Genomic DNA, 26799 nt, shown 5'->3' with positions numbered 1-26799 from the left:
CCCTATATTTAATAAATACTAACAATATAAGTTGAATTCTCTCACACAATTAATAGTTATTATCACATAATTAATGTTATCTTTATTTTTTATTTCAATCGTCTTTAATAAAATAAAAATCCAAGATAATCACTAATATTGATTAAGTGATTGTATGAGAAATAAACTCGAAAATAAATTTTCTTAACTAAGAATCCAATAGATCAACAAAAAAAACATTCACCAAAAACCCAAAATTGATCAATTTAGAAATCAAAAGAGAGAAGATTAATTAATTGATTGAAATCAAGAACAAAAACTTCCACTTAAAAAGGGGAAAATAAACTAATTCAAGTTTAGATTATTTAACCAAAATTCATTAACCCCTTTAGAAAATCCAAAGATTATTATATGACTTATAAATAATTTATATTAGAAAAAAAAAATATATTGAATGGTTAAAGAAATAGGTACCTGAGACATGATGAAATTTGGAGAAAAAAAATGTGAAAGCTTTTGCTTTGGTGAGAAGAAATTATGTAAATGTGGACTTTTGAGATGATGGAAGAATTAGTTGTATATGACTCCCTATTTATAGAACAAGAATAAAAGAAAAGGACAAAAGAATACTATTCTTTTTGTTTTACGAATTTATTCGATCGTGTTTGACTAGATACAAAATTTAAAAAAGAATTTTTTTTTGAAATATATGATTCAAAATAATCTTTAGCTATTTATGTATATGTACATTATTCCATTAAAATAAAAGAAATTAAAGTTAAAAAATTACATAGTATTTATTGCTGATGAAAATGTCAAGTAAATTGTGAAATTAATTTAAATGCTCGTTAACTAGCTGATTCGAACACCACGATGTTTGTTTGCTTTTATCCTTGATAATTATTTTTTATAATATGACAGGGCTTGTGTTTTAAATCTAAAACTTAAAACAATGTTATTTATGCACATCTTACAATAGTACACAAAATAAATAAAAATACATCATTTAGTTTCGTGTTTAATTAAATTAGGACATATAAAGTAATAAATTGAAATGATTTTTTAAAATATATTCTTCAAAAGAAAGTAAAACAAAATGATTATAGTATATGTTCCTCTATTTTTTTTGATGATATTTGTATAAAAGTTGTTTTTTTAAATGGATAATATAAATAAGAGAATATAAGAATCTATGGAGTAATAATGTTGAAAATGTTCTAAAAAAGTTTTTTTTTAAAAAAATGAAAATGTGTAGATGTGATTGGATTTAATGAGTAGTAGCTATTGGTTAGCTTATTGGGTTGAACAAACTTTTTATTTGATTACCAAAAAATATTATTATATTCTTACGTAACGTAAAAGCATGCCTAGTTTGTTCTTTTTTCTTTTTCTTTTTCAACTAGCTTTTTATATATATATCGAGTAAACGTTCAGTATTTGATTCGATATTTTTTGATAATTAATATTAAAATTTTTTGATGCAAACACACATGTTAAAAAAATTCTACCGACTCACTATTATTTGATGCAACACACATGTTTAATTATTTATATCATTGAACTAAGTCCTAGTGGTAGGTGCAATTAGTTGTAATTAAGACCAATTACTCATCGAACGTAAAAAAAAAATTATTTACTCGACTAATTAAAATTTATATTATATGAGGTCCATATGAAAAAAATTATTTTAAAAGTTTTTTTTGTTTTCATGGCTTAAATTCAAAAAAAAAAATCATTAAAGGTGAAGATCTCAATCAACAGTAGGATCGAATCTATAAAATTATGTAAGTCTCGTTATAGGAGGAAAAATTATCTCGGAGATTTTTTTTTCATTTTTATGACTCGAATTTTAGATCTCTAGAGTGGAGAGCTCTCATTTAGGGGGAGAATCTATAGGATAAAGTATTTATATTATTCACGTGTACTCAATAATTTTCCCTAAAATTTTATATTTATATTTAAAAAATAATTAATATACACTAATATTTAGCTCATCGCATTAGTCAAGTTATATATGAGAGTTTAGTTTCTAATTCTCATTTTATCCTTATTAAGAATGTTTACGAGAATTTTTAAAATACAGATTTCAAAAATCTTATATTATTTTCTTAAACTTTATATCTGATCAAATACTAACATGTAATCAAAATGAATAAAGTAATAATTAATTTAAAATAATTATAAAAATTTTATAAATTTTATTTATATCGTCTTAATTAGCTATGTACATCCCACCGTACCTCTCGATAATACTATAAGGTCATATTTATCCAAAAATATTTGCTTTTCATTTGTTGGAAGTCACCAATTGTTAAAAGATTCGACTGGACGGTGTATTTGGTATATTATTGGTTGGACCAAACTTTTATTTATTACTATTATTATCACTCCAAAAAAGAGTACAATTTTCATCAACTTTTTTGTTCATTTTGTAGTACACATACTTTGTGTTGTAGTACCATATCTATTTTAGCATGCAGTACAAAGTCATATATAGCCACGTCTAAACACACATCTAGAAAAAACGTAATACGTAAACGTGTCATTATATTTAGTGTTAAAAACATATAGATAAATATGTGTTATATATGATATAGATCTACTATATATAGTATAACGAAATTCAATTTGGTATATCTCATATAGATTGTAATATACAGTGACGCAGTCATATATAGTAATGGATGATCAGTCGAACACCATTTATTGAAATAGTATATATTGTATATAGAAAATTATATGAAGTAAGGGTGTACATGGATCAGGTTGGTAAGAAATTTTCAAAAATCAAATCAATCATTTGTGTCGAACTTTTAAATGTATAAACCAGACCAAATTAATGAAACTCAAATTTTTCAACTTTTAAATTTTTGGATTTTGAAGCTTTTTTTTATGAAGTTTCCGTACAACATATAAATAATTTTTGCTTCAAATAATTCTTTGTATTGAAATATAACCGTCTAAAGATGTTTCTTAAGAAAATAACACAAAATATGATATGGGTGACAACACTTAAATATTCAACAAAAAAATCGATTAGAACAAATGTTGTAAATAAATAAGTCATCATGATAATGATCATAATTTTAATCAAAAAGGATTTAAAATATCCTTTAACTATTGAAATTGATACAAAAAATGTCCTTCGTTAACCTATTGGCCACAAAATTCTTTTAGAGATTAACCTCACTACATTAAAAATGACCATTAGCGATTAATTTTAATTGCCGCTAATTATATGTAACTTTAACAGCAGTTAACACTATTTGTATATGTCTCTAAAGCTTTTAGCGACATTGGTTCAAATAGCACTTAACTAATGTCAGTAACGGGTACTTTAGTCTCTTTATTAATGTCAATATTTATTGCCGCTAAAAGTTGTTTTTGTTATATTGCCTTGTGGACCTCTTATGCCCTTACCACAAACGACAGTACTGATTAAATTAAGAAAAAATTACATGAATTAATACATTTTATAAAATAATTCTGATTTTAGCGATACTTTTTGTTTATTACCATTTATAGCAATAGTGTGATAAATCTGTAATATGTATTAAAAGTGAATTATTTATGCAATATATTTGAATTATAATTGTTTTAAAAATATTTTGTGTTTGTTTGGTAAAAGATAGTTACATTGCATTATAAGTGTATTAAAATGTGTGGTAAATGTATTATTCATCATTAAAACATGTATTATATGTGAATAATAAATTGTTTTTTGTAATATGTATTAAACTTGTACTATAAATTAATTAAAGTGATCAAGTGATAAAAAAAAATGTTATTGCTATAAATAATAAATTATTTTTTATTATAGCACATTTATATAAGTTTCCCTTAAATTAATTAGCCTTCTCATTAACCTAATAAACCCAAAGCCCAAAAAATTTAACAGGCCCAAACGGCAATTTCACATAGGCCCACTTGCCCATTTACAAATCATGTTGGATCATCATATTTTTTTCAAAAAAAATTATTACTTACTAATTATATCGAATTTTCGTGATTTTAAAATAATACACTTCAAAAGTTTGACTAATATAAGTTATTATAGTCATACTATTTTTAATTAACCTATCATGTTGGATTAATAACAAATCAAGTTAGTTTATCATCGCGATTCCATAGATATAAGTAACAAAAAGGAAGAGAAAAAAAAATACATTTTACGAATTATAAAATATAAATCATGACAAATCGCTATGATTTTATACTAAAATTTACCCAATTTTCGTTGAATTACTCACAAATTATGTCGGATCATAAGGATATTTTAGATACAAAGTCATAAAGAAGAGGAAAATAAATATATTTCAGAATTATGACAAAGAAGTCACGAGTAAATTTATAATTCAAAATAATTCAATAAAAGTCAGGTTTTTCAATTTTGGATCTTTTCCCGAGTAAAGTCTTTATATAAACACATAATTAAGTTGTGTTTCAAATATTTCTTTTGTCATTTCAAAATACAATTACCTAATATTTTTCTAACACATACATAATATGTAATTACTGATGACAATACAATATTCAAAAAAAATTGCATTAAAAAATATTGCATATTAGCAAATCATAATTAAAACGATCATAATAAATCATGCTAAAACAAGTCTAATAAGTATTAATTACATGACTAACATTAAATAGAAGAATAAAATCACATAACATATCAAATATCTTCGTAATAGTGTATATGTAGATCTTATTCTAATATTAATAAATAAAGAGATTATTTTGGTGACAGCTTCTTATCACACAAGAGTACTTCAAATATTGCGAATCTCTATTTCATCCACCCTGAATCATATAATGTGTGACATCTTCATCAATCTTTCTGCAACCTTAGATAATAGCCAAAAAATACTTGAAACGTCCTCTCTTTTGGATGACTTGGGTACGAAGTCTCACTTCAATATCAATTTCATGTGTTTCGTTACTGAACTTGCATTCCCAATATTTTGTTTTGATTTTACCTGACTTGAATCCGTTAGATTCTAGGGTCCTTAATTCTCCATGCCTCCTTAGCTTTAACTCTATCGTAAGTTTCGTCAATCAAATTATGTCATACATAAGACATACATCATGAAACTTCACATTGAATTACTGCATCAATTCATCTATCACCAAGAAAACTAAAAATGGGCTAAGATATATGAACCATGGTGCAACCCCATGACAACTGGAAAGTGCTTTGAGTCTCTTCCGTCTATTCAAGTCCGTCCACTCTCTGTCCATCTATCAATCTCATTCGTCTTTCTCCATCCTCTAACATATAGCTACGAATTATAATTAGCAAACTATAAATATGAAACATAATCAAGTTATTTTTGAGTTATATACAAAAATTCCTCTAATTAAACTAGGCTCATTTGCTTTTGAAATAAATTTCGTAAATAGTCACGTATGTATATTTTTTTTTATTTTTTAAGAGTTAATTTGAATAATTAAGAAAGTGAGAAGAATTTTAAAATTTTTCGTGTTAAATCAAAATATATAAAAATGATCTTTAATTGTATATTTCTGAACATATCATGTAAAAATTTAAATTAAAAAAATTTATAAAATAAAATATTATTATTCAAACAGACAAATAAATCGAAATGAAAGAATGATAAAAATTGTAAAGGTTGGAACTTGAACCCATTCTAAAAGTGGATTAGGCAAAGTTTATATACTTATTCCACAGTCCACATAATGGATAAGGAATTGGAATATTATTTTTTAACAATAATTGATTGAGAGAATATTAGATCAATCATTTTGAACCATTGAACTTGTTCTTTCAAAGTTATTGGATATATATTAGCTTTAATAGAATCACCATAAGACTTGTCTAAGTACATGCATCATTTTTTTTATTAAAAAAAAAACTATATCCTTTTTGAATAATATCGTTGATTAAAACCGAGTCTTTGTTGAATCTTGAACCAACGTATAAAATGAAAAAGTTTGATATTGCTTTTCATATGTTAGTTTAATCGATAAGGTATCTGTCAGATAATTAATTATCATATCGAGTTCAATCACTTACGCAACGGAATTTTATGCCAAAAATCTTAAAAAGACACCTAAAACAACCAAGAAGGGGTACAAGTACTTTGGCCTTTGGGTTATAATAGTAAAAAATTTTTTTTTTATGATTCGAAATTAGAAATAAAAGAAATAAAAGTAAAGTTGAAGGCACTAAAGACCTATGGGTCTTTTACCAATTAGGTAAAGAATAACAACAAATAAATTAGAATAAGAATATAGATAACCTCCACAAACAACATTCTTAGCTATAGATTATTTAACGATAGATTAACGACGAATTTATAATGAGATAATTATTGTTAGATATATTCTCTTATTCACTTTGGCTACTAAAGTAAAATATATTTTATTATAATTCGAAAATGGAAAAGAAAAAAAAAGCAAAATGAAAGGTACTAAGGACTAATATTGTATCTCTTACCAATTATGGAATAATAAAAAGTGCCAAAAATATTTTTAAATTCGACATAAATTATTAGTTTCATTCGAGCTATTGACAGTCTAAGAAACACCACTTTACTTAACTAGATGAACTTAAATACACCCCCCGAAACACGAAAGGAATACATGACCCCTAATTTCTCGTCAAGTTAAAAGAGTGTTTTTGACACTTCTCTCGATTTTATTAATTAAAACTCATATGCTCCTGTAAGATCAATTTGAGACCACCTGCTAGGTCATATTTTGGTAGATAATTAAGTTTAGTTAGTCAAGTTAGATGAACATTTTTAAAGCTGTCAATAATTCAAAAAATAAAACTAATAATTTACACCAAATTCAGTCTATTTTCAATTTTTTTTCTCCAATAATAATTATAACAATAATCATTATTAGAGTATATACCCCCACACAAATACAACATAAAGGGTACCAAAATTCCAAAATACTTTTCCTATAAGTAGCTTAGCTTTCACTCTCATCAATCATCTAAACAACAAGAAAAAAGAAAAATATCATACAAGAGAAACAACAATTCTCATATATATAGATATAATATATAAAGAGATGTCAAAGCAAGTGATTAGTAGTAGTGTTTATTGTGAAAAAGGTGAAAAAGTGCCACAAATTTGTAGGAAGACAGAGAGGAAGTTGAGCTTTGAATTGAAGTTGGAAACAATTGAAGAAGAAAATGATCAAAAATATGGTGGCCAATTTTGCAAAATGTCTCACTCATCTTACAAGCTAGCTACTACTTCTTCTAATATTAGCAAGGGCTAGCATGTATATCTTGTGTATCACAAAATTTGGCTAATAATTCAACTTTTCTTGCTTTATTTTGCAATTATAAGAGGTTATATGTGCAATATTTATTTATTTTAGAGTTCAACTAATTTAAATTTGTAATTGTGCGTTCTATCGTGAAGGACCGGGAGAGAGGGAGGTGGGGGCAAATTAAAGTGCTCTCCCTATTCTAGACAAATTCTTTCTTAAGATTTGAACTCGGATTTTGTAAATAAGGATGGACGAATAATTGTTGTTCTATTTGAGTCTGTTATTATCTAATCTGACGATAAAAACAAAATATCTATTATAAAAAATAAAAATATTCCGATGATGTAAATTTTTTGTATAATAACTATGTGTATACATAACTTAAAACACTTGATTAGATTAGTTAAATAATGAATGATTTTAAGAAGAGGCAAATAGAAGCATATATACAGGACTAATTATAGAAATTAAAGGCTACTTGAACAACACTTCAATTTAGTAAATTCTCTAACTTTCAATATAAACACCTCAATTCGTTTTTTACTGTGTCTGTTGAGCCCTCCTAACTCTCTAATTTATAAAATGATCATCTAGATATCTTCAAAATTTATGTTTCACGTCAATATCGAATAGTCACGAGATACAATAGAGACAAGTTACGTTGTAGTACTTCAATTGCCAGGACAAACTAAGTTGAGATGTCTAGAAATGCATTTTTTTCAAAATTAAAATATTTACTTATGAACTAAAATCAAATTTCAATGTTTTTTTACGTATTATATCTTATGAAAAAGAAAATATATATTCACATGATTATAGACATAAAATATTGGGTGGCTAGCATCAATTAGAACACACATATATATATATATATGTTCTTTATAAGACACACTACATCTGCTCAACTAAAGAACATATTACTTTTTCATTATTGGTCTTGGTTGAATATTACTCTTTAAAGGTTTTTCCACTGAAAAAAAATTCCCTTTATTTTTCTTATTATTTTACCTTCTCTCTAATATATTTTTGTGGCATAGAATTACAGAGAAAAATATATATTAGACATATAATATACATATATTATACACATGTATAGAACATATACAATCGAAGTATATATATACATTGACCGTGTTGGTAATTAGTTGGCCAAATGGTAAACTTCCCTAACATATATCCTTCATTTAAATTTATGTAACATACTTTTTCTAGTCAATTTTAAATAAGAAGATACACTTCTCATTTACCCTTATGGAGAAAATTTCATAATTAACTGGACAATTGTTATATTGATACGTTTAAAATCACAACTTGAAGTTTTTATATATAGTTGCACAATGTAAACATATAGTCTTAAACATGTCATAACGTGCGATAGTTGGCTGTTCATATCTCCCAGTTGTACGTATCATCTTCTTTTTTTTAATCAATATCAGCAATGCAGTTCATCCAACGATAAACTTAATCCGAATAGATTTATATATATATATATTAGGGACTCTTACCAAATGTACCATACGGAGTTTGAAGCAAAGTAACTAATTTGTCAACACGTTTGATATATATACAACATATACACTATCCGTGAATATGTTGTGTATACACATGTATACTATATGTATATTTAGCATATAATATACACAACTTACACCGTATACATATTTTTTAAACTAAATGATCGAATGGTTCAAACTCGTAATCATCCCTATTTACAATAAGAAACTTAGAGAAGGCTTTAGAGCAGAAAAAACAGCAAACCAGCCTTGTTGAGAAGGATGAATTGCATCCCAGAAGAATGAAAATTCTGGATTTTTGCATAATACATATTTCTTCTTATCTCCACAAATTCCCATGCAACATGGTTTCAATGGATTCTCAAAGTTTGAATTTCCTAAAGAAAAAAAAAAGAGTGAAAAAAAATTCAATAAATACACGATAAAAGCGTGAAATAGTGCATAAGGTGCACTAACGAATTTAAAGTACGTGTGATTAAAGTACCAGTAACCATACGTGAAATAAACTGTTACCTGGATGGTTTTGTTGTATGTTCAAGGAAGTCATGAAGGCATTATAGAGATCAATAATGAAGAAATTTGGTTTACTAGTTTGATTGTTGAGTTTGTCTATTATTTGATGTAACATTTGATTGTGAAATATTGAAATAGAATTGGCATATTCACTACAATTTTCATAAGATGAAGTAATTGTCATTTTTGGTAAACAGCCTATGGGTTCCATTGTTGTTATGCCTATTTTTTGAACTCCTAATCCATGTATACGTCTAAGGTTTAATTCAAGTTGACTTAATATTGATTTAGTAACATTGCCCAAGTCCTGCACCAAAAAATAAAAAATAAAAAAAAGTTAGAAATATGATCTAGCATTTTATTATGGTTAATGACTAGAAGAAATTAATTAATGAATATTGTTTATATTTAGAGGGGTGTTGGTTTAAGTGTTTATATTGGCTAAAATGACATTTAAAATAGTTATCGGAGATGATTAATAAAAAATAATGAGATAGAATCATGGTTGGTGGAGTTATAAGTACTCTTTCATTCTTAATCAGAGATTTTGAGTTTTAGTCAAAAGGCACGGAGTCGTCTTTGTTAGGGAGAGAGTTTTTACCACTCAATGTGGAACTTTATGGCGTGAATCCAAATTTAGTTAGATTTCAATGTGTATACCAAACACTGAAATGAAATCTACACGAAAAAAACAACATCCCTAGCTATATCTAGAGAATTTTTGCTTCTATGGGTGTTTTTTTTTTGGGGTGGGTGGGGCGGGGGTCGGGTACGAGTATTAGATGGAGTAAATATATGAAGGTGTGACACCCCAATTTAAGATAAAAAGTCCCATATCGAAAAAAACACATGAAAGATATTGGATAATAAGTAATCATGCCTTACCAATCATATGGACGCGCTTTAAAATCGTGCAGACCTAAATCTAAAGCGAACAATATGAATCACCAGCGGATTGGGCTGTCGCAGAAGATAAAACACTTTCTAATAAAAACGATTTTATATCCATTATTAAGACTTAAAATCGAGATCTCTAATCAAGGACGATTTTTTTTTTGTTTGTTGGAACTCCATCATGGTACTTCTCAAAGACATTTTCTAGGTAAGCAAAAGCAAGAAAATAACACCATATAGATAACCAAACATGAATTCTAGATACATTATTAATTATTATACCTCCATATTGTTGAACATATATATATACACATAAAATTTAAATTAGTTTTAACAACTTAAATTACCTCCATATTATTTTTGGTGATGAAAGTAGCATAATCATTGCCTGCCACAGACAGAATAGCAATTGAAGAACTCATCTTCTCTTTGTTGTACACTTGTTCCTCTTCTTCAATAAGTTGTTGAAAATAATTAATTTGTGTTGTCATATTTGGTTGGTTAACAAAAGTATTGAATACACCTGTGCCTCCATATGCAAAATTTACCCCATAATTATCCATTTCATGTGATGATATTTTCTTTCTATTAGCATAAGGTTTTGGAGATTTTATACCAAGGAATGAAGCTGCATTAATTAATTACAAAGTCAAATAAAAAATATTATTAGAAAACAATAGAAATTTTGAACTTATTGAAAATGCGAAATCTAAAGATTTTCTAGAACATGAGTACATCATCAGATAAAAGAGAAAAAAGAAAGCATTTGATCTTATTTACTTCGATTCGAATGAATAATTAACTCAATACTAAACTAAGTACATCTTTTAGTCTATAATTCATTAATTATTATAACTCATGTTTTTTTTGATAGAACCACTAATTTTCCTAAACAAAATATAAAGAATTAAAAAGAAAAAAAAAGATGGTTTGATATACAAAACATTTCATATTAACAGGATTCAAAGAAAAGTAACACGTTAGAGATGTTATGCATATTGTAAATAACATAACGTAATGCAAATATTAGTGACACAGACGATGTACGTACCAATAAAATCGGTGAGTACGAGGCCGTCGGAGAATCTTCCAGAAGGGTAACCAGGATAAGTGAAGCCATAAGGTTGTTTCCAAGAACTAGACATAGATTTTGGCCAATTCCCAGTATCTACATATGAGTCTCCAAATACAAACAGCTTAATTTCACCATGTTTGTGCCTCCCATGTTGTCTTTTGAGTACAACATCAATCTCCTCAATCATGTCAACTACAAAAAAAAAAAAAAAAAGATGCTAACCATGGGAGGATCCAATATTGCAATATTAGATTTATCTTAATTCAATATTTTTGACGCGGGGCATAAAGTTACGTATAGAAAATCATTAAAATTGTAACAAATAGTAGATATACACATCAACTTCAGAAATATAATGAGTTCAATACTAAAAATTCTAAAATATCAAATTCATAAAATTTAAATCTTAAATCCGTATATCGGCATGTGAATATCCTGAATTTTTTTCCTTGAAACGTATAATGATATGACATTTAAGCCTAACTCAACCCTAAAAGCTAGTAAAGGAGGGGAGGTTCAATTTGTTCAGGACACCAATTTCTCATCTCTCTACCAACGTCAGACTTCTTAACAAATAGAACAAACAGATTGAAAATAGTTGAAAATATAATTAAATAATAAAAAGTATGATATCTTAATTTAAATGAAACAATCACACACTTCAACATAGTATCAGAGTAAACAGAGGTTCGGAATCAAAATCTCATGGTCACACGGTCACACCAATTAAAAAAAATTTTCCACATGCTCGGTCATAGAAAAGAATCAAGTCCACAAATAAAAAGACGTGTTCAGAATATAATTAAACAATAAGAATATGCTCTATCTCTCTAACAGCTTAACCTATTAAGCTTTTAGATTCAACAAAATTAAACTTTATATTAAAATACAAGAATTAATGAGTGATGAAATTAATTACCAGGATGAAAAGTGGTCATATAAGTAAAGATACATAAACAGTAGAAGAAATAGCCTTTGTTTCCCATTTTTTGAGTAATTCTGCAAGAACTAAAAATGTTGATATCCTTTAAAAACTAATGATATGTATGTATATATAGAGGGTACAATTTTATTTTTTTTGTGACATGTTACGTGTCACAAAATAAATTAATTAATGTGGAATAAGGTTCATTAAATTTCTTATCTTCTTAATCAAAAGTAAACACAAGTTTTCCATATTTTCCTTTATTAGTTAATCTAACATTTAGTAGTTGGAATGTGAATAAATTAAAGACTAATTAGTTTTCATTAAGCAAAACTTTATTAGGGTAACGTACCATTATGAGGATAAGTGATCTTAAATTAAAGTTATTAAGTGTAGTTTCATATTTATTTTCAAATAATAAGATATTATTTGTGTTTTTTTTCTTGAAAGTGCACAAATAATTAAATTTGAGATCATTATTTAAGTTGTATCGAAAGTTATTATTATTACTTTTTATATAAATTTATCGATTTTGAAATAGCTTTAGATATATAAAATTGAAAAAATTGTAAGTATTTATCTCCGAAATTTAATTAACAAAAGAAGAGAATTATAAGAGTTCATGTTTGAAGTTCTATAGTGTTTGGACATTTAAAGTGTTCGAGTTTGCTAAGGTCGATTTTTTTTGGAAATTATTACTTAGAATTTTACTTGATTTGTCTAAATAAACTTCAAATATATACGATGAAGCTTTAAATATTTTTAAATGAACCTGATCATGTACATAATAAAATTTTATATATTTTGTATAATTGCGCTCCATAGCAAATATAAATATGTATAATTCGCTATACATATACAAAAAAAAATCAATTGTATGTTTCGCTATACATATACAAAAGAAAACAGTTGTATACAAATCAATTGTATAATTTATGTATGTTTAAAATGAGAAAGAGAGAAATACAAAAGAAAATTGGGCAGGGAAATATTTTTATTGTATAATTATAAGTGTATAGGACGAAGATATATGTATTTGCAAGTGTATATACAATTTTCTCTCGCTTTATACAAACAGAAACACAATTTATACATTTCGTTTCTCTTTATATAAGCGATAGAGGCGAGGGTGGCGAGTGAGAGCGGAGAGAGGAGAACGAAAATATATGTACATATACAATTTTTTTCTCGCTTTAGACAAACAGAAGCACATTTTATACACTCGTGTTGGTATAAAAATGAGAGGGAGCAAGCGAGAGATGAAGGGAGAGAGAGAGAGAGAGAAGCGAACGAGAATTTGAGGGAAGGCACAATTAAATCAAAGTATGATTATAACATTTAATTTAATTTATTAATTTGTCATTATATACCATTTTTCTTATTCAATAAGATGGATTTTTTAATATAGTTAAGTATCAATACTAACGAATATAACACGATCAGGATCTAGTTCTCACTTCAACTAAGATTAATTAATACATATTTTGACTTCATTAAAACTATATCAATATAATATACACTAAACATGAATTTTCGATACGATTAAATTTTACCTCCTAAAATCACCATGCTTGATAATTAGGATAAGAATAAGTATTGAACAAACAAACAAAAAACTATGCTATAATAAAAATATTAGTAAGATCTTTATCATTATAAATTATAATATAATTTTTGTTAAAATCAAATCATTTATTTTAATTTGACATAAATATAAAATAAGTATACACTTAAATATGAAATTTGTTATATTTTTTTATTTTATTGGGAAAAAAAAGTTCAAAGGAGAAAAAAAGAAAAAAGGGAAAGGAGGAGGAATTGCCAGACTGATTTTTCTGGAATTTGTGATTTGGAAGTTGACACCACCAAATTCCAACTCCAAACTAATCAAATCTCAAATTTTTAACTAAAATTCCTTCTCCAAATTATCCAAAATTTTGCATATTCTGTAACGCGTTCGTTGAAAAAGTTGAATTTCACGGATTTTTTCTTTTAATTTTCATTAGAGCTTTGATTTTTGCTGATTTACAGGTTTGTTGATTTCGTTTTCCTCAATTTTAGATACCCTTTTTGTAGTTTGTTTTGGATTTGCTTTATGTATTACTTATATTGATCTTGGAAACTAGAATTTTAGATTTGATGAATCAGTTATGTTTAGGTACTTCTATACTGGGTTTTTGGTTGATTATGATCAGATGCAAAAGGGGTTGTTGTTTTTTTGGAAGAAATAGCTAAAAGATAGGAACTTGGTGTTTGGGGTTTGTTGATTTTGAAGAAATAGTTGAAAATTTAAGGATTTGGTTTCTGATTGAGTGGTTTTGGGAAAGAATTTTGAAGATTGAGCTTGGTTTTGAAATTCTAACTAGAATTGATGATTGATCGAATCGAGTTGTGTATGTTGTTTACTTGAAGTATATAAAAGTTTTCTGAACTGGGTTTCTTTGATTTTGATCATATGCTGAAGGGGTTGTTGTTTTTCTGGAAAACATAGTTAAAAATACAATCTTGTTGCTACTATCGTATTTTTCATTTGTTTTTGAACGGAGGGACTATCGGAAACAGCCTAACTACCTTCTCTAGTTAGGGGTAAGGTTTTGCGGACACACTATCCTCCCGAGACCCCACCTGTGTGATTGCACTGGGTTTGTTGTTGTTGTTTGTATGGTTAAAAATGATAACTTGGTTTCTTGACAGAGTTGTTTTTTGGTGAACAGGAAATCGTAAGAAAAGTAAGACTTGAGGAGGATTGAGGTATAGTTTGTTGAACGTGGGTTCAGTTTGCTTGTTAAAAGTTTCAAGACTTTGAATTTTGCATGTGGTTTGTGATTATAAGATGTATAGCAATTTCAAGGAGCAGGCAGTAGCTTATGTGAAGCAAGCAGTTGAGGAAGATAATGCTGGAAATTATGCAAAGGCTTTCTCTCTATATATGAATGCTTTGGAGTATTTTAAAACTCATCTGAAATATGAGAAGAATCCCAAGATTAAGGAAGCAATTACCCAGAAGTTTGTGGAGTATTTGAGGAGGGCTGAGGAGATTCGTTCTGTTCTAGATGAGGGAGGTGGTGGGCCGACGTCCAATGGAGATGCTGCTGTTGCGTCGCGCGCAAAGTCAAAGCCAAAGAATGGAGGAGGAGGAGAGGGTGATGATTCAGAGAATGTAAAGTTAAGAGCTGGGCTTAATTCCGCTATTGTAAGGGAAAAACCTAATGTGAAGTGGAATGATGTAGCAGGGCTTGAGAGTGCCAAGCAGGCATTGCAAGAGGCTGTTATCCTGCCGGTTAAGTTTCCTCAGTTTTTTACTGGTTAGTTTGCCACTTCTCTTTTCTGTGTTTTGGTACATAAATTAGATAAAAGCTTTTTATAAAGAAGTGACTAAGGTTTGAAGATGTCGTATCATTCCTCTGGATAATTTATATTAGTATGTAACATCTTCAGTTCAAAGTGTTTTTTTGGCTTTCACTTTTTGTAGCATAACTTTTGCTTATATCAGTCTACTGTATTGTCTGTTCAATAACTTATGTCTATCTTCCCTTGTATTGTTGATAATTTTTCTTTGGTACACTACTTACACCACCTCCTTTATATTGTAATAGGAATGTTAGTAAGTGCAGAATTCCACCCTAAACTCTTATAATCATGATAATTTTTCTCTTAAACTAAATTACATTGCATTGTCGTCTCGAACTTTAAAGTGAGGTAACTTACCTTTTTGTGACTTATTAAAAATGAGGTTCCGCATACTATTTCAATCGTCCTTATCATTTTTCTTCTTCCTCTCCTCTTTTCTCCTTTCCCTGTCTTCCTTTTTCCAGCCAGCATCCACTTGTTGGACCTGCAGTTGGCTCTTATATTGGAAAGAGGGCAGAGGGCGAGCAGGAAGAGAGAAGATAAGAAAAATAAGCAGCATGAGATGGAGAAGGGGGTGAGAGACTTCATGGGATAGGATGAGGCGACGAATACGGTGGATCTTAGTGAAAACAAAAGAAAAAGAACCTCCAATGGCAGCCTGGAGAGAGGGAATTACGTGAGGTTGAGGAGAGGTTGGCAGTGGGCTATACTGTCGAGAATTAGCAACAGCAGAAATAGGAGGATGAAAAACATACGTGAGAAGAATTTGATTGTTAATTGAAGGTTACCATGGTGGTGGGAGTACTAAATAGAAGGAAGGGGGGAAATAAAAATGGTAGGTGGTTTTGTGTTCCTGGTTTACCTCAACGTTATCTGGGATGTTTAAAGAAAGAGGCTGTTAAGTAGACCTTTTGAGTTTAAGAATGAAAATGGTAAACGATTTAGTTTAAAGGGAAAATACCGCAGTTGTAGAAGACTTAGTGATATTTGTTCTAAACAGCTTGGTTTTTCTTTTTGAAATGTATTCGTTTGTGATTAGTCGCTTTTCTTTTTGAAACCTAGTACCGGGACCACTATCTTCGTTTTCTTCTGTGAACCTTATATCCAAATGGTGAAAAGTGTCATACAAGTGAAGTAGTCCCTTGTGGTATTTAGTTGGAGATCTTAAAGAAAGTATTTGAAACTGCAACTTCAAGAGTAATGCCACTTCCTCATAAAAAGTCAATAACTGTATGAAAATATTAAGTAGAAGTCTTTTTATGTTCATAGTTTCTTGAGCTAGTATTCCTGTTTCATTGTTTACTTTCTTATTAGGCAAGCGTCGACCATGGAGAGCCTTTCTGTTATATGGTCCACCTGGAACAGGAAAGTCATACCTAGCAAAAGCTGTTGCTACAGAAGCAGATTCAACCTTTTTCAGGTAAGATGAAGCGGATGCGCGAGATTCAGGTTCTTCTGGATTTTATTAAATGGTTAAGGATATGTGTTAGTGACATTTCCTTCTTATCCATTTCCCCTTGCATCACTTTGGAATTCTCTACCTTCAAGAAAAGATATGCTCTCAATTCCTCTTAGTGGAAAAGTCTTGTGTATATGTGTCCATTATTGTTGAAGGGAAATAACATTGATAGAAGTAAAAGAGGATCATGCACAGTGGAAACATCTGCTTGTTATCCATTTCCCATTCATACTCTTCCGCACAAGCATGCAGAGACACACTGCCTGGGAGATGAAGGGTTTCGGAGACCAGAAATCAATATTTTGTTCTGCCTAGCATCTTCGACTTCTTTAACAGATAAACATCATGCATCTGAAATTCTCCTGTCTTGGCTATGCAGTGTTTCTTCATCAGACCTTGTTTCAAAGTGGATGGGTGAAAGTGAAAAACTTGTGTCAAATCTATTCCAAATGGCCCGAGAAAGTTCTCCTTCAATAGTATTTATAGACGAAATTGACTCCCTATGTGGCCAAAGAGGTGAGGGTAGTGAAAGTGAAGCATCGAGACGTATCAAAACTGAGCTTCTTGTACAGATGCAGGTAAATTATGTCGTGTGGATATATTGGAACTGCCTTCTTGATTCTGAGTTCTTATTTTCACTTATCTTCTACTGGCAGAATTGTTCCTTAGCAAACTCGACAGACTTTTTCCTTGGAGAAACATAGGAATAGTAGTTAGATATTAGTATATTACACATTATATCCTGGTTTCTTTTGGGATTTTAAAAAAACTATATTCAATAGGATAGAGCTTTGAGTCTTCATTTTCTATTTTTTATTTTTGGATAGATGGAGTTCAGAGTGTTTTTAAGCAAGTGCGCTGGAGTTGAGAGATCTCAGGCTTTGGTGCTTCCTTTGCTTTGAATACCATTACAACCTTATGGTTTGATCCTTAAGGACTTGGGGGAAATCCCTTCATCTTCCTTTCCTCTTGCCAATGCTTTTGGGTTCTGGGAACAGCCGTCATTTCAATTTTCTCAGCATCTTTTGTTCTTTTAACATTTCTAAGCCATCATGCAACATAAAGCCCTTCCATTCTACCATTCCCTACCCTTGTTTGCAGTGCATTTTCAGAATTTCGAACTCTATAACTACTGTGAACTTGTCTTGCATCAGGAACGTTTCATTACAGTTGTGAAGTTCTCTTATTCTTGTCTATCACTCGGAGATTTTAACTAAAAATTATTTGAGCCTTTTCTTTAATAAATTCCATGATAGTTTTCAATATTGCTTTAGGCTGACTATCTTCAATTATTCTAGGGTGTAGGGCATGATGACGACAAAAAAGTTCTGGTTCTTGCAGCAACAAACACTCCCTACTCATTAGACCAGGTTAGAAGGGCCTTTCGACACTCTTTAATTAATGCTACAGTTATTTCTCCTTTCCTGTCTAACGTGTAGCTTTCCCAGGCTATTAGACGGAGATTTGACAAAAGAATATACATTCCCCTACCAGATTTGAAGGCAAGGCAACACATGTTCAAGGTACATGTGAAATATTTTAAGCTATCAGGAATCCTCCTGGTGCATTGGTCTCTGGTGTTAAGACATACTAATCTTATTGTGTTCATGAGCAGGTACATTTAGGAGATACCCCTCACAACTTGACAGAAAGTGATTTTGAGCAACTAGCTCGGAAAACAGAAGGTTTTTCAGGTTCAGACATTTCTGTGTGTGTAAGTATCACAGTTTTAGCTGAAATAGCTTTTGAAGCACTATTGTGTTTTTATTAAGTACTAGCTGGTCTAATATCCCAAGCAAATCTGTCAGCAAACTTTCTCAAGGGTGCTGAAGTTGCTTTTTTTTTCTCATCCTCCTTCAAATGACAGGTAAATGAAGTCTTGTTTGAACCTGTACGTAAAACTCAAGATGCTGAGTTTTTTATTAAGACTAGTGATGGGTTGTGGGTGCCTTGTGGACCTAGACAACCAGGTGCCATTCAGACTAATATGCAGGAGCTTGCAGCAAAAGGCCTAGCTTCAAAGGTAATAACATAAACGCTCTGGCAGATCTGCTGACTACATTCTTATATTAGCTGTAGTCATGCCTTATATGATGCTGCATGTTTCTTGCCTTGGGTATTCACCAAATGAACTGCATAGAACATGCAATTGAAATTTGTGTCATACTTAACACTGCAGATGCAAGGATCTCAAAACAAGATTACACTGAGACATAGCTAAAGCCGAAATAGTTTTTCTAGATATCACTAGTCTTCCTTGCTAGACTTGGTTTAATTTTTACTCCCACATAATAGTTATTTCTGTGGATAGTTTTTGTATTCAGATAGGACATTAAAACAGCCACTTCGTCATTGTGAAGCTCTTAAACGAGGATATTATACTTCTATGTGGCAATTGAATGGGCAGGGTATCCCTTGTACTATTTCTTGACCCAAGAGTTTTGAACCTCCTGATATTTATGATAAGCATGTCCTACTTTAAGTCGGTGCAGACTCATCTTTCCCACATTATTATTCTCTGTCAAGTGAATCGTTCTTCTGAATAGCTTTCTCTCTAGAAATTTTTTTAGGACAAACTTTCTCCTAGTGCAAGTGTGGTTGTTTGTTGATACCAATTATTGATTGGTACTTTTGCAGATTACACCACCACCAATCAGCATAAGGGATTTTGACAGAGTTCTATGGAAACAGAAGCCAACAGTAAGCAAACCAGATCTTGAGGTGCATGAGAGATTCACGAAGGAGTTTGGTGAGGAAGGATGAAGGATCTTTGGTTTGCTATACAACTATGTAACTACTATAGCCATGAAATATTTCAGATTTAGTCATCACTTCAATAAAACCTAACAGTGTGTGATAATGAGTAATAATCAGTCTTGGTCCTTAATTTAAGGACCATTGAGCTGATGTTTAGTGATTACTGTTTTTGCTTTGTACAGCTCGATATTAGTTTCTACGAAAGCATTTTATGAAATTTTACATGTTAAAACCATCTTACACTGGTATAGTATTATCAATATCTATGATGGAATGAAAGAAATGTTGTTTTTGCGTTAACAAGCAACATTGTGTGTTCCCTTTCCCGTCTTTCTCTTTCGTTGTCAGCCCTTTACCTGTTGTTCTCCCTATAATGTGAGATTGAAACATTCAGGTTAGATGTTTTGATGATTTGAGTTCAGTAATCTTCCCTCGGGAGATTGCCATTCATCGATATTTCTTGTTATGGATCTCTACACACGTTTGAAGATGTGTTATTAGCAGTTCTTTTGTGATGATGCCTCTCTTAGGATTTCCACTTTTTCCTGGAATGACTACTGTCATACCAGACACAGCTGTTTACTTTTATGTTTGAGGTATGAACTTTTTGAATCATTGAGCTGTATTCATATTAGTACCAGAACAGATGGAAGAAGATAAAGAGGTGAATCATTTGCAGTTCATATGTGTGCTTCTCCATTCAAAAATATCAATTCACACTGACTATATCATTTAAGCAGCAAATGAGCTGGTCAAAACTTACTCGTATCGGGTGTTTACACTAAACCAAACTTAGCTTCATCTAGTCTCTTTTCTACAATATTATCTAGTTGTTCCTGGTCGTCTTCTGCTGTATTTCGGAGGATTCGTCTTAGCAACATCAACTGTTATCATCCAGCCATTGATAATCTGTGTACATAAAATCAACAAACTTATCATTTCTAATGATTTTTGTGGAAGTAAATAAGCAGAGTGTTCCAAAATTACCTTGCCATTCATCTCTTTGAGAGCAGCACTTGCTGCCTCCAGTGTTTTGTACTCGATAAACGCATAACCTTTCGACCTCTTAGAAATTTTGTCCATGATGATTTTAACTGTTAGGAGAAAGAGAGATTTATGAGCAATTTTTCTTCTAACAACTATATTATGAAGCAGAACAATCTTCAGATAACAATTATAACACCTTCAACAAGTTCACCATAGCCTTCAAATGCTGCACGTAGCGTTTTCTCAGACGTATAGAATGACAAACCTGTCCAGAAAAAGTGTACTGCAAATAGTTAGGTCATAAAAGAAACCAATTTGGAAGCAAGGTAATATCTAGAGCTAAATGGAAACAGACTAATCGCGATCAAACTAGCAAAATAGAATGGAATAGAAATCGGAGCTCTAAATGATTCATTTAGGACTCAAAAGCAAGGACTTTGCTGTTCTTATAGATCTAATCATTGAAATTCCATACAATAAAATGGTATAATTATATAAGACATAAAAGCAACACTTTTGGAGGTGGATTTACACTTGCAACTTACCAGTCACAAAAAGCTTCTTCGTTCTAACATCGGTTTCCTCATTTGATGATGTAGATTCCTGGGAATCTTCACTCAGCTTCAAATTCCCACCTGAGATGAAACAATAACCATGATTAATCAAACTTCGCGAAATGGAGATATTGCACGTAACAGCAGAAGATAATACTACTTTAATCGATTTTCTTTCGGAGAGAAAATATAACATCAGTGTCTTTACTTTTCATGCTTTCGTCCTTTATAAAACTAGTCAATAGAAAGTGATACTCCCTTCGTTTCAATTTACTTGTCTTATTTCCTTGTTCATCCGTTTCAAAAAGAATGTCTCTTTCCTTTCCAAGAAACTCTTTAATTCAAACTTTCCATATGACATGTTTAAGATCACAAGATTAAAGGTCATTCAAATACATTCTATAGCGTTAGTTGAATTAATCCTGATATACTAGATCCTTTTTTGCTCGAATGATTTTCTGATATAGTACATTACTATGTCAAGATAGAGAAAAAGTAATTTTATGACATTTCACAGTTATGGCTTTCATTTTGATATTATTCTATTCTAGTCGACTCAATCCTCAACATGAGAAATGTAGCATTCGACAGGTTAAAGTCGGATATGATCTCAAACCTCCATAGTCTTTATTGTCCGAATCAAAATTTTCATCTGGCTGAACAGATAGAACACCAGGCACTCCTGCGATAGTACATCAAGACATTTACTGGTACTGTAAAAAGTTTACTGATTACATATAACAGGTAAGATTACTAGTATGACATGATATTCTCACCAGCTAATTCTTGAGCACACGCCTCATCTAATTCGCAACAAAATCCATAATTGGCTTGCCAGGACACATGATATAAGCACATCTGTGCATCCTTCTCACTATCAAGAAACCAAATCATTCCTTTAGCAACCTGTAAATGATGAAGAGGAAATAGCAATATATTGACACTCGGAAACAAATACTTACTTTGCAAGAACTTTGGTTAGAACTTGAACGTAATAGTCAACCATTGGGCCTTTTCTTATGACTCCAACAGATGGCCTGGCCATACGAACAAGCCAGTGTTTAGAAGTCCCAGGCGGAAATAATGAAGAGCCTTCCGTGTATGAAGTTGATGGGGAACTTAGCTGACCATTTGTGTAGCTATAGTCTTTCACCATCGACTCAAAATCAGGGTCAGGTATAACTGATAGTACCCCAGGCATACCTATTATCCAAAAATGTACAAATATGGAGAAGGAAAAGCTTCAGACAAAATCCAAAACATATATTAGAATTTTACAATTAGTATCCACTGCGCCTGAATTAAGGGGCACAAACAATGCCTTCAATCTTGACTGATATATAGAGGAGGTCATGCAAGAAAGCAGCCAAAAAATTTACCGGCAATCTCATCAGCTACCGCATCATCAATGTCGCAACAGAACCCATGTGGGGGATCGCAAGAGGCATTATATATACACATTTGAGCATCCTCCTCACTGTTTCATGAAGAACAGATAGTTGCTAAAAATCAGCACCAACTCACAGTGAAACATAACAAACGGTAAAGCCTATTCTCTTCTGAAGTTAATTCTACATGATGAAATATCACAACTATACTAGAGAAACACTACAGGAGAGACAAGGATGAGATGATTTATTATTCAGAGCTTGAATCCAGAATTAATGCAAGGTAAGTTCTATAGATCAATTATAAGACCAGCACGACTGAATGTTGGGCTACTAAAATCCTACACATCCACAAGATGAGTGTCACAAAGATTTGATTGATAAGATGGATGTGCGGTGATACAAGATTAGAATAAGATCTCTCTATGCGATATTAATAATAGCCTATCTGGCCAAGCTTCCAAAATCTGCAGCACAATATGTAAATGCTCCCATTATACATCCTATACGTATAAGCAGTCAGTTTGGTCGGCTAACAATTGCACACTTCAAAATTACAATCTTTAAATTGCATTTGACAATAGTTACCTAAAACAACAACCAAAAGAACGAAATAGTTCCACAAAGGCATAATACATCAATAAGCCTTTTAACTTGGCCTCAGCGAGCATCTACGCCCTCCAACTCTGAGTGTGTACAAATAAGCACTTAAACTTATACAAAGTTAAACAAGTTGACACATACGTCCTATGTGCCATAATACACAAGCACACCATTTAGGATGCCACATAAGACACAGATTGCCACATAAGACCCCAAATAGGACACACACGTCTACTTGTTCAACTCTATACAAGCTTAGGTGCCTACTTACGCACATTTGGAGGGTGTGTATGCCAACTGAGGCAAAGTTAAAACAACACATTTATACATTATGACCTTACACATTTTCCAAGTTTTATCACATATTCTACTTACCGTATAAGCACTAGCCAAAAACTTATTAAAACACATAAAAAAAGATTGACTTTTTTTCAAAGATAATGAAACATACTCACCTGCCTAATACTCTTTCAAGAGTCTCAACATAGTAATCAATAACCTCAATTTTGGAACTGACCCCATTGGGAGGGGTTTCCATGAGAACCATCCAGTGGCTTTGAGTTGAAGTAGAATTGGGCAAAGATGGATAAATGGATGTAATAGATGAAGAAGATGCTGTTATTGAAGTTGCCCTGTTTCTTGAAATCACACAAGTACAACAAAATTCAGAAGAAAATAGATTTTTTGATGATTTATTAGGCAAAATTAGGGTGAATTTGAAATGGGGTTTTAGGGTTTTAGCTGATAATGTAGAGATTATGGAGAGTGAAGAAGAAGATGAGCGAGGGAGTGTCACTTCCATGGCTCTCTTTGCTCTATCAAGAAGTGATAAATGAGGATATTTCAATGGAGGAAGATTAAAGATTTAAAAATGTTAAATTATAAAAGGCGTAAACCTTAGTTTTATAAGACTTACGTCTTAAATATATTTAAATTTTCGTATTTGAAGCTTATGAAATAATTATTACATAAATTATGTTTTAAATTTTATTTAATATCCCACTCGAGACTCGTCAAACAATTCTTACATAGATTTTATGTTAAATTCTCTAGTCAATTTTATTGACACTCATGATTCAATAATTTAAATGATTAAGTTGTAATTGTATATTAACTATTTGAGAAAAATTGTGAGATTGAGTATCACTTAGCATTACTTTTTTGAAGACATACTATATAGCTAAATTTTACATCTTTATTTGTCATTAAATCATTATGTTTTTGTTTAATGTCTTAAGATTATCGTATTTTATTATTTTTTTTATTAGAGTGTAATTTTACTTATATTCATGAAGAAGTGATGTCTTAATTATAATATTAATAAAGTTTATTGGTTATTTTCATAGAGGTAAATTGTATAGTATGATAGTAATATATTTTTAAAAAATTATGATTCTCTTTTAAAGGTAAGACGCTAGAGTTGATTTGCATCTCATAATAACATTTATTCCATTATATTATTTATAATACAATTGGTGATACGTTATTACAAGTGTTGATTGACAATGATAATTGACAGTAATGATGACTTTGATCGTGAATATTGATTAATAATAATGATGATTGATGATGAATTATATAATAAAAAATTGTGATTATGATTGCTAATGATAATTCACGATATATGATTATAAAAATCGAATTTTTTTTGGAAAGGTTTGTCTTGAGTCTGGATTATGTAGCAAATAATAAACTAGTAATGAAGAATTAAGAAAATTAGAGAAATAAAATCCTACAATTAACCATACAATATTAAAATATATCCTAACTTACATTATTAAATTAATGAAACAACTACTTTCACAGAATGTGCAAAAGAAAATTATATATAATCAAAGTCCATCCACCAACTTGTGCTTAATTAGCAACAATCTTGGCCGTTTGATCAACCAATTTATGGATCAAATGGTTCATATTAATTCTCCTTAATTAATTAATTAATTAATCAAATTTTGTGTAGCTTTTCAGCCTTAACCAATGGATTAGCCATGGCAATTGCCATCTTTCCCATTGACTTATAGTCAAAGGTGCAACCATGATGCTCAGGGTACCTATGTGAACCACAAAATGTGACCCCACACCTACACTTGAAACCCGTTAAACCGACCCGTTTTCGACACGTGGCACAACGATTTGACTGCACTTGAGGAGCTTGATCAGCTACATCATTTAATTGTGTATGCACCTGAGGAACCTCAGCTACAGTATCTGATTGCACCTGAGGAACCTCAGCTGCAGTATCTGACTGCACCTGAGGAGCCCTAGTTGCAATCTCTGTCTCTCGTGGTTGTGAGACTTCAAGAATTGGTAACGGCTTTGTACATGGTATGTACGTAGACGTTGATTCAGATTGTTGTTGTTGTTGTTGTTGGGGACGAGTCTTTTCCATTGCGAGCTGAGCGGTTCGCGATTGTTGTTCTTTCATGCAATGATCCTTGTAGCATTTGGAACAAAGGTTCAAAGTTGTTGGGCTACCAAAGAAACCACAATTATTAGCACATAGCCTATGTCCTCCTCCTTCTTGCATCCTTTGTTCTTCCGCCATCTTTTTTTCTTTCAAACAAACTGTGATTCTTAACTCAACGAATTTATATATAGATGTGAGCGATTGACTTATTTCAAATCAATCGCTCAATTCCCAAAAACAAGATTCGTTACGTACCTTATACCTGTAGACAAAACAACAATATAATTGAACGAAAATATACTTATAAATAAATCAAGAAATCAAATCAAAGATATGAACCAAACGTTAAAAGACTTCAAAATTGAAAATGTGTGTACGTGAATAAGCAAAGCAAATAAATAGGAGAAAATTATGCTCTTTGGAGAAAGGAAATTAATGGTAATGAATTATTAATAGATGCTTAAATATTAATTGTGGAATTTAGAGGACTTTTGGTGGTTGGTAGAGTTGGAAATTAAATAATAAAAAAGAAAAAAAGTGAATATAAATAATAAAAATAAATTATATAAAATGAACTTTGGTGTTACTTGGTATTGCCGTTTTAGAAAGATTCTTAGAAATGATAAAAGTTTAGAGAAAGGGTCATCCCATAAATATTTATTCTCTCGTTTATTTCGAATATTTACGTCAAATCAAATCAAATAATTTAATTTTAAATTAATAAATAAAATCAAAAATAATTATATCATTTAATCCAAGTGATTAATAGTTTGTTTAGTTAAATTTTTGTAATCCGTAGAGAATAAAATTTAACAATGCATATATGACTAATTAATTTTAAAAGCACTTTTAACTGCGTTAGAGTAACAATTTGTATTTGACAAATAATTTGTTATGTATCACGTAACTTAAATTTGAATCTATAAGTAATAATTGTGTGTACATTTTATATTATATGATTCAGTGTAAATATCGATATATATAGATAAATTTTTCGTATCATAAATAATTATTCGTATGATTAGATTTATGACAAATAATTTTTTTTTGATAAGAATCATTCGAAGTCGTTGATGCTACGTTAAGGAGACCATTTCTTTTGTTTTTTGCTTTAGGTTTACGTTTTGTGTTTTATTAATATTCTT

General features: G+C 30.5%; 5 protein-coding genes across 6 annotated transcripts in view; 1 reads left to right on the top strand and 4 right to left on the bottom strand.

The window, feature by feature from the left end:
• Window positions 1-579, bottom strand: part of LOC107002918 (copper transport protein ATX1-like) — a 3093-nt gene extending 2514 nt beyond the window's left edge. The window contains exon 1 of the mRNA XM_015201124.2: window positions 454-579. Within this exon, the coding sequence (XP_015056610.1) occupies window positions 454-462 (9 nt within the window). The 5' untranslated portion in view covers window positions 463-579. The remainder of the gene's footprint in view (window positions 1-453) is intronic.
• An 8258-nt stretch (window positions 580-8837) lies between these two features.
• LOC107004213 (GDSL esterase/lipase At5g03610-like) lies at window positions 8838-12250 on the bottom strand. Its single transcript, XM_015202454.2, has 5 exons — window positions 12143-12250; window positions 11200-11415; window positions 10496-10776; window positions 9255-9561; window positions 8838-9118 (listed from the first exon to the last, which is right to left on the bottom strand). The coding sequence occupies exons 1-5, from the start codon at window positions 12207-12209 to the stop codon at window positions 8937-8939; spliced, it is 1053 nt and encodes a 350-aa protein (XP_015057940.1). The 5' UTR covers window positions 12210-12250; the 3' UTR covers window positions 8838-8936.
• Window positions 12251-13898: 1648 nt separating this feature from the next.
• Window positions 13899-20015, top strand: LOC107004709 (protein SUPPRESSOR OF K(+) TRANSPORT GROWTH DEFECT 1-like). Of its 2 annotated transcripts, XM_015203024.2 has the most exons (10): window positions 13907-14179; window positions 14863-14899; window positions 14982-15453; window positions 16814-16919; window positions 17338-17536; window positions 18257-18328; window positions 18407-18481; window positions 18574-18672; window positions 18826-18981; window positions 19596-20015. In XM_015203024.2, exons 3-10 carry the CDS (start codon window positions 14982-14984, stop codon window positions 19719-19721), a joined length of 1305 nt encoding a protein of 434 aa, XP_015058510.1. In that variant the 5' UTR covers window positions 13907-14179; window positions 14863-14899; the 3' UTR covers window positions 19722-20015. The 2 variants fall into 2 exon arrangements, with proteins under 2 accessions (XP_015058509.1, XP_015058510.1); XM_015203023.2 differs by having other exon boundaries at window positions 13899-14179; window positions 14863-15453.
• A 349-nt stretch (window positions 20016-20364) lies between these two features.
• On the bottom strand, window positions 20365-24170 carry LOC107004710 (organelle RRM domain-containing protein 1, chloroplastic). The gene is made up of 9 exons (XM_015203025.2): window positions 23703-24170; window positions 22636-22733; window positions 22219-22459; window positions 22033-22130; window positions 21873-21938; window positions 21248-21337; window positions 20899-20967; window positions 20703-20809; window positions 20365-20624 (listed from the first exon to the last, which is right to left on the bottom strand). The coding sequence occupies exons 1-9, from the start codon at window positions 24047-24049 to the stop codon at window positions 20538-20540; spliced, it is 1203 nt and encodes a 400-aa protein (XP_015058511.1). The 5' UTR covers window positions 24050-24170; the 3' UTR covers window positions 20365-20537.
• Window positions 24171-24963: 793 nt separating this feature from the next.
• On the bottom strand, window positions 24964-25948 carry LOC107003535 (zinc finger A20 and AN1 domain-containing stress-associated protein 4). The gene has a single exon (XM_015201874.2). The coding sequence runs from the start codon at window positions 25790-25792 to the stop codon at window positions 25193-25195; it is 600 nt and encodes a 199-aa protein (XP_015057360.1). The 5' UTR covers window positions 25793-25948; the 3' UTR covers window positions 24964-25192.
• Window positions 25949-26799: the final 851 nt, after the last annotated feature.

Source organism: Solanum pennellii, chromosome 11 (genome assembly GCF_001406875.1).
Source record: "Solanum pennellii chromosome 11, SPENNV200".
Classification (NCBI taxonomy): domain Eukaryota; kingdom Viridiplantae; phylum Streptophyta; class Magnoliopsida; order Solanales; family Solanaceae; genus Solanum; species Solanum pennellii.
Note: the sequence above shows the minus strand (reverse complement) of the source record. Positions and strands in the feature narration are given on the sequence as shown.